The sequence below is a fragment of the Gossypium hirsutum genome, chromosome D13, assembly GCF_007990345.1.
Source record: "Gossypium hirsutum isolate 1008001.06 chromosome D13, Gossypium_hirsutum_v2.1, whole genome shotgun sequence".
In the NCBI taxonomy this organism is placed as follows: Eukaryota; Viridiplantae; Streptophyta; class Magnoliopsida; order Malvales; family Malvaceae; genus Gossypium; species Gossypium hirsutum.
In genome coordinates, this window is record NC_053449.1 from 23,569,793 (window position 1) to 23,578,304 (window position 8,512).

An 8,512-nucleotide genomic window follows, 5' to 3' on the forward strand; every position below is an offset into this window, starting at 1 on the left:
AGTCAGCACCAAATAAAGTTTTTGCGACACTTGAGAAGCAAACCTATCAGAATCGAGTTTTTCCCTGAATGTTTAGTCACTACTACAGTCCTTGGATCAAACCTTCCTGGAAAAGATCTTATTGTTGGTTTTGATCTTTATACCAAAGCTAGACAATTGAGGATTCTACCATAAGGGATAAAGTTTAAACAAACCTTTTATCCAAACCCCAAGCTATTCTCAATTGATGCAATAAAAATCCAGCAGATAGTAGAAGAATTAAAAGAAAATCTTGTGCTGAATCTCATTCAGAGTTTTTGAAAAAAATGCAAAAATCCTTTATGGAAAAACTCTAAATTTTTCATTAAACTGCCATTTAAGAAGAATAAAGATATCAACCCCACAAAAGCCAGTCATATGGGTATGAATCCAGAACATCTCAGACTAACAGAAGAAGAATGTCAACAGTTACTAGATCAAGGGTTGATAGAGGCCTCAGTTTCACAATGGGCTTGTGAAGCATTTTACGTCAACAAAAGATCAGAACAGGCTAGAGGAAAGTTAAGATTGGTAATCAATTATCAGCCTATTAACTATTTTCTTCAAGATGATAAATTTCCTTTGCCCAACAGAAATACTTTATTTTTAAGCCTTGCAAAAGCCTGAGTGTTTTCCAAGTTCGACCTAAAGGCAGGTTTTTGGCAATTGGGGATAAGCCTAGAAAACATGCCCAAAACGGGATTTTGTATCCCAAACAAACATTTTCAATGGAAAGTGATGCCCTTTGGGCTTAAAACAGCTCCATCACTATTCCAGAAAGCCATGATAAAGATTTTCCAGCCCATAATGGATAAAGCCCTAGTCTACATAGACGATATTCTCATTTACAATGTAGATCAGGAAAGCCATGTAGCTCTCCTTGAAGAATTTCAACAAATCATCTTCAAATATAGAATCATGCTCTCTAAAAGAAAGATGCAGACTGATAAAAAAGAAATAGAATTTCTTGGTGTGATCATCAAAGAAGGGAAATATCAACCCCATCCTAGTATTGCTGAGGAATTGAAGAAGTTTCCAACTAAGAACTTCTCCCAGAAACAAGTTCAGCAGTTTTTAGGAATTGTTAATTATCTCAGAGATATTGTTCCAAAAATCTCAAAATTAACAAATCCTTGAAGGAAAATGCTGAAAAAGAACCCTCCTCCATGGAAGAAAAAATAGACCCAAGCAGTCAAAGAACTCAAAGAGAAACTTGCTTATTTACCGCCATTGCAGATCCCTTCAGAAGGAAAAAGGATTTTGCAGACTGATGCCTGTGACAAATATTGGGGTGCAATTCTATTTGAAGAAAATGAAGGAAAAAGACGCCTTTGTGGATACAAGAGTGGAAGATTCACAGATGCCGAAATCCACTATCATTCCACCTTCAAAGAAATCCTTACTGTTAAAAGAGGCATTGAAAGTTTTGAATTTCACTTGGTAGGATATAATTTCCTTGTTGAAATGGACATGTCTTCTTTTCCCAAAATGATAAAATTCAAACAGAAGCAAGTACCTCATCCCCAACTTCTCCAGTAGGCAGAATGGTTCTCCAGGTATCGTTTTGATGTTAAACACATTCAAGGAAAAACAAATGTCTTAGCCGATATCCTCTCAAGACCAACCATTAAACCAGCAGAAAGTTTCATGTTCCAACCTTCATCCTCATCCAAAGCCAAAGGAAAAAAGAAGACCTCTCAAAATCTGCCATTACGCTTTTCTATACCCTGTCAACCAAATTCTCATCCTGACCATCCCCCAGAAATGCTAAGTTTGATACTAGAAAAAATGTTCCATAAGGAAACCATGAACATGATGCTCTCCTATCAATTAAGTGTTTTCCGTGGTTCTATCCTTGTTACCTTTTTACCTTGTTACCTTTTTCAAGTGGTTCTATCCTTTAGAACAATGGGCTGACATGATAATATTTGAATTTCTTAAGAACACCAGAGCCCAATGGATCGTGATCATTTTTTACAAGCCACAATACTTCATGCAAAATGGCCCGGTAACCCAACTAAGAGCTTTTCCTAGTGCATGGATCCATAAGGTCTATTATGAAGAGTTAAATAAATATGATATTAATACCTTACAGAAGTATTTTTGTCAGGTTATTAGAACCATCCCCTCTGAAATTTGGCCTTTACAAGACACATCTGCACCATGGGACATTCACAATAATCCATCGACACCTTATCAAGAATAATTGATGAAAGCTTTGGTGGAATACCAGAAAAACATTCCAGATCCTAAAGAATGGTCTCAAGAGTATCCAATGTATTGTAGCCAAGCGATTCGAGACACGCCAGCATGGATGAATAAGCATGAATACACATCTCTTTGGAAAGACATTCATGAAGTGACACCACCAGATGATTTGGAACAGAGAATTGAACAGCTGGAACTGAAATGCTACAGAGCAAGAGAGGAAAAGAAACGAAGAATTGAAGAGTTAAATCTCATCTCTGATGCTAGTACAGATTATGACACTGACTAAAGAAGCATAAAATAGTCTGTTTTATATGAATAATTATCTTTCACTTTATAAAAGCAGATTCCCTCTTATCTACTCGTTTAGCTTTATGTCTTTCAATTTGTAAAAGCAGATTCCCTCTTATCAGACTCCCTCTTATCTGCTCGTTTAGCTTTATGTCTTTCATTTTGTAAAAGCAGATTCCCTCTTAGCTTTTATCCCCTATATAAGGGACTTAATTTCTCAGTTGTAAAAACAAGTTTGGAAAAAAATAAAAAATATTAGTGTGTTTTGAAAATCATGTCTTTCTAAACCTCTCTATTCCTCTTCCTCTCTGATAAAGGAATATCAATGAAAGAAAATCTCCAGTGAGTTTAGAAGTATGCTCTGTGCTTGCCATTCAATAGATCCTACACATCAAAAACTAAGCTTAGATATGGATGCTAAATCCATGTGAGTTTGGAAAAGTATTCTGGGCTAATGGTATTAACAGCTAAAAGACAGTGCCTGTTGAACGGCTAAAAGAGGAAAAGGGCCTAAGTTTTGGCATAGCATACCTGCTGTTATGATCTATTAATTCTGGATATCCCGTCTTCAACCTCCCGTGCATAAGAATAAGCGGAAAAGAGACTATAGGGCATCCCACGTGCCAGATTAATTAAACCCTTATTCAAGCTCAACGGTCAAACCGAAAAATGCTGCCTTTTTTTTTGGCTACGGGAAAACAATTCACAATTCACAGCTCGCTGTCTCTTCATTTCGCTCTGTTTGTAACTCGCATAAGAAGTATCGACATAGCGCGCTTTTAAAGTTAGAAAACAACCAAACAAGCCCTTGGACCGACGATCTCCACGAAGCTGTCTCACTCTGTCTCTCTCTCTCTCTTTTCCCTCCCTTAGTCTCCTTTAATAATTTCATTTCTCGTCCTACTTTTTTCAACCGTTTTCTTTCGCCTCATATTTCTCGGATCTTCTCTGTCTCTCCAAAGATCTTCGTTTCTGTCCCCCAACTTCTTCATTTTCTGGTAAATCTACGATTAATTTTAGCTGTTTCTTCTTTTATCTTGATACATATATTTCTAAAAACAAAATTATTTGACGCATGCTGGTTCGTATTTCTGTTTGGTTGCTGAGAAAATGGAAATGAAGCTTCATGTTGGTATTTTTCAGTTTAAAATGCGCGTACTCAGCTTATATATATGTAAACTAAGTTTTCAGAAGAATAAATAGGAAGTTATTATTATTATTATGAAAAATCAGAGTTTTTATATTATTTTGTTTACTCGGAGGGAAGCTACTATAGGAACTTAATTAATTCTTCTTTTTCCTACTTTTTTTCCCTGGTTATCTTATTTAGCATTATTGTTAAAATTATTATTAGATTGAGAAATTTGGATTTTGATTATAGAGTTTGGAGCAAGAAATGGCTTCGATATCATATTCTCCAGCTGCCTTTGATGGAACTTCAGCTTCCGATCTTCTTCGGAGCTCCTCTAGTAGCGTGACTGGCATCCCTCTTAAAACCTTGGGGAAGGTACGGTTTGTGGTGAAAAGGAGGGATGTAATTGTAGCTGCAAAGATGAGGAAAATGAAGAAACATGAATACCCATGGCCTGCAGATCCGCATCCAAATGTGAAAGGCGGAGTCCTAACTCATCTCTCTCATTTCAAACCACTGAAAGAAAAACAAAAGCCTGTTACTTTGGATTTTGAGAAGCCACTTGTTGATTTAGAGAAGAAGATTGTTGACGTAACTCCTTAATTTTAGTGATGATTTAGTTGATTAAACTATGTCCGTGCTAGCTTCACATGTTGTGCTGGTTTAATGCAGGTGAGGAAGATGGCAAATGAAACTGGTTTGGATTTCAGTGATCAGATTATTTCTTTGGAGAATAAATATCAACAGGTTTGAGTATTAAGTTTGAGACATTGTGAGACTGCTTTCGTTGCTTCCATATAGTGATTACATTTCTGAGTTATATGTTTATATAATGCTCTGTATCAGTACCTATCCAGACTGTTTATGGGTGTGAAGTTGCAAGTCTGGAATTTGAGTATTAAAATTAAATCTGATAATGCCAAAGCTGTATTTAAAGCCCGGAAGTTTTACTTTTCATATTAGGCAATAAATTTTTTTTTCTGTTGCACTTGCTATGATATTCCCTATTGGTTATTTAGACTTTGATAATGGTCTATGGTTTTAGTTTTGGGTCATTCATTTATTGGAGAGGATGACAATAATAGAACAATTGGATCATTGCTTGAAACTCCAAAATCTATATTTCTTCTTATGTAGAAGTCTGATATTAGCCTGATATGTTACTTCTGGATAACAATATTTAAAATGCGCATACGAGCTTTGTGCTAATTGTCAATTTTTTAAAGTGCATTTTAAGTGGTTGATGCTCCATCAAAGATATCATGACAGTGGTGGTTTCCTGTTCTAAATTTTCTTACTCGATCTGTTATTGTTCCAGGCTCTAAAGGAATTATACCTGCATCTTACCCCTATACAACGTGTGAACATTGCCAGACATCCTAATAGACCTACATTCCTTGATCATGTATTTAACATTACTGATAAGGTTTGGTGGTTACATGCTTGTTAACTCTCAAATATTAATATTGCATATTCTTATCAACATTATATCTAACATTTGACCTGTGTGGATAATGAGTTGCCTATGTCTTTTGCATATTCTCATTTGCCCAGTTTGTGGAACTTCATGGAGACCGAGCAGGGTATGACGATCCAGCTATTGTTACTGGTATAGGAACCATAGATGGTAGGAGGTACATGTTTATTGGTCAACAAAAGGGTAGAAATACTAAAGAGAATATTCAGCGTAACTTTGGAATGCCAACACCCCATGGGTAAGTTGAATGAAACTTATATGTTGAGGTGTTTTTTTTTTTTTTTTTAATTTTCAGTTTATTTGAGAGGGAATCTTTTTCATTTTTTATTGATATTTAGGAAACACTTACAGTTACAGGAAGGCTCTACGCATGATGTATTATGCAGATCACCACGGGTTCCCTATAGTTACTTTTATTGACACTCCTGGGGCCTATGCAGACCTTAAGTCTGAGGAGTTGGGTCAAGTATGAGCAATATCATAATCTGAATCTTATCATATTCACTTTTAATGTTGGCTCAGCTGATTTTTACACCCTAAATTCATGTAGGGTGAAGCTATTGCCCATAATTTGAGGACAATGTTTGGTTTAAAGGTCCCAATTGTTTCTATTGTTATTGGGGAAGGTGGCTCTGGTGGTGCCTTGGCCATTGGCTGTGCTAACAAGTTGTTAATGCTGGAAAATGCAGTCTTTTATGTTGCCAGGTGATTTGAGTTTTTTGATATTGATTTTATTGAATCTTGATTAACTATATACATTCTGGCCTTCCATTTCATACCCAAACAAGGTGCAATATTGCTATATGACTAATCTTTGTTTTTATTCATGGTACCTAGGTAAGATTCTATTATTCCTTCTAAATGGGGATCGCTTTTAGATGCCTTGTGTATATGTGGAGATATGCTGATATTCCTTTTTTCTGATTTAATTTTCTTTTTCTAATGCTATAGTCCTGAAGCATGCGCTGCAATTTTGTGGAAGAGTGCGAAAGCTTCTCCGAAGGTTTGAAAGCAGATGTAACTTTTGGTTTTATCTTTTAGCTTCTTTTTTTTTTCTTTAAGTAATGACTGAACATTCTTTGGCAGGCAGCTGAGAAGCTGAGGATCACTGCCCAAGAATTATGCAAGCTGCAAATTTGTGATGGAATCATTCCTGTAATCAACATACTTGCTCAAATATTGTCAATAGAATACATTCTTTTGCTGGTTCCTTAATTTTTAAATTTTGCTTGTTTCTCCATTCCTACTAGGCATTACAAAAACCAAGATAATTTAAACCTACTACAGGCAATTTCATGTGGTGAAGTTGACTGCGAAAGGCACCATTGTGCTTCTGTCCTTGGCTCATGCTTTATAAACAAAAGCCTTTTCAATATTGAAGTTTGAATTATGTATTTCATATTTTGATGTCTGTCTGATGCTTGATGAAAATACTGCATTTGGTTTTCAAAGCATTTGTACTGCTTTAATGTTTAAATAATGCTAGAGATTTGTTGTTTCCTTTGGAAGTCATGTCAATTTCTATGGCACCTGAGAGTTATATATTACTTGTGATAGGAACCACCGGGTGGGGCCCATGCTGGTGCAACTTGGACTTCACAAGAAATAAAAGCTGCAATCAATGAAACAATGGACGTGAGTTCCACTAGCAGTAGCTCTTCATCAAGAATCGCATTATAAGATATTAACAATCGTTTATTCTGCAGGAGCTCACGGCGATGGACACAGAAGAGCTACTAAAGCATCGCATGCATAAGTTCAGGAAGCTGGGTGGGTTCCAAGAGGGTGTCCCAATAGATCCCAAGAAGAAGGTCAATATGAAAAAGAAAGAAGAACAAACTGTACCTAGGTCCTCCAAAGCAGAGCTGGAGGGTGAGATTGAAAAATTGAAGCAGCAAATCTTGAAAGCCAAGGAGTCATCCACCAAGCCTCCTGAGGTGGCTCTGAAGAACATGATTGAAAAATTGAAGGAGGAGGCTTATCACGAATACTCTGAGGCCATCAGAGCCATGGGCTTGAAGGACAGACTTGAGATGCTGAGAGAAGAAGTTTCAAAAGTAAATTCTAAGGACCGACTAATGAATCCTGTTCTGATGGACAAGATTGAGAAGCTTAAGCATGAGCTGAACCAGAGTCTATCAGCGGCTCCAAATTACACAATCCTTAAATATAAACTTGACATGTTGAAGGAGGTTTCGACAGCCAAGAGTCTCTCCAAGGCTGCTACAATGAAGCAGGAAGTTAGTAAGAAATTAAGTGAAATCATGGGTCGGCCTGAGATAAAGGAGAAGCTTGAAGCATTAGAAGCTGAGGTTCAAAGTTCTGGTTCATCAAGCTTTATTGATTTAGATGAAGGGGTGAAGGACAAAATACTGAAGTTGAAGAGCGAGATAGAATTGGAAATGATTAGTGCTCTGGAGTCTTTGAGTTTGGAGGTTGTGGTTGTAGAATCTAATGCAAACCCGGCCTCACTCTCAGTCTTCAAAAATAATGTGGATAATTTGAATGAAGAAATTAACAAGACAATTGAAGAAGTTGTGAATTCATCGGAGTTGAAAAATATGATGGAGTTGTTGAAGCTGGAGAAGGCAAAGGCAGAGGCAGGGAATGTTGAGTCGGAAAGTAAGATTGAGGCTCTACATCAACAGATTAAGCAAAGAATTTCAGAAGTTATCAGCTCCTCAGAATTGAAGGAGAAGCACCAAGAGTTGAAGGCAGAAATTTCTGAAGCAATACAATCATCTGGTGGAGCTAATGGAAGTTTGCAAAAGGAAACCAAGCATGCGGAACCTATGCTCGAGATGAATTTTGCTTAATGTGTGCAGCTCCTATACATTGTCTGCTTTTTTTCTTTTTCTTTTTGCTTTAGATTTCTGACGAATATATAGATTTCTTACATTATTTATTTTATTTTATGCATAAGGGTGTATGGCACTTAGCACAAGGACCTCGAATAATTATAACTATTTTACCATCAATTCCTAGTTGCCAGAAGCATAACTATGAAGCCCAAGTTCATGCTTATCTTATATTGTACTGTGCTGTCAAATTATTGCAGAATCATTTTTCCTAAAGTCCATAGAAATTAATTTGCTGAGCAAAGGACACCTAACAGAATACTCGAATGGTTAGATGGATATTTTAGATACCTAATTTTGTTCGAATCATCAAATTCGAATTTTGCAAAATTTTGGGCTTCAATTGAATTAGAAACAATTTAAAAAAAAAATTCAATTTTGGATTTGATTGAATTTTTTTTAATTTAATTCCAAATTAAAATTTTTATTTAATTTGAGAGTAAATTAATATTTTAGTTTAGCTTAGTATAGAATTCAACTATGGAGTTTTATTTGAGTTTAGATTTAAATTTTATTGCTATTGGCTTC

At 36.1% G+C, this 8,512-nt stretch overlaps 1 protein-coding gene across 1 annotated transcript; it reads left to right on the forward strand.

The window, feature by feature from the left end:
- Nucleotides 1–3,188: 3,188 nt before the first annotated feature.
- Nucleotides 3,189–8,104, forward strand: LOC107920246 (acetyl-coenzyme A carboxylase carboxyl transferase subunit alpha, chloroplastic). Its single transcript, XM_016849850.2, has 11 exons — nucleotides 3,189–3,515; nucleotides 3,899–4,240; nucleotides 4,322–4,396; nucleotides 4,968–5,075; nucleotides 5,204–5,364; nucleotides 5,478–5,592; nucleotides 5,677–5,831; nucleotides 6,078–6,129; nucleotides 6,213–6,281; nucleotides 6,684–6,761; nucleotides 6,833–8,104. The coding sequence occupies exons 2-11, from the start codon at nucleotides 3,914–3,916 to the stop codon at nucleotides 7,940–7,942; spliced, it is 2,250 nt and encodes a 749-aa protein (XP_016705339.1). The 5' UTR covers nucleotides 3,189–3,515; nucleotides 3,899–3,913; the 3' UTR covers nucleotides 7,943–8,104.
- Nucleotides 8,105–8,512: the final 408 nt, after the last annotated feature.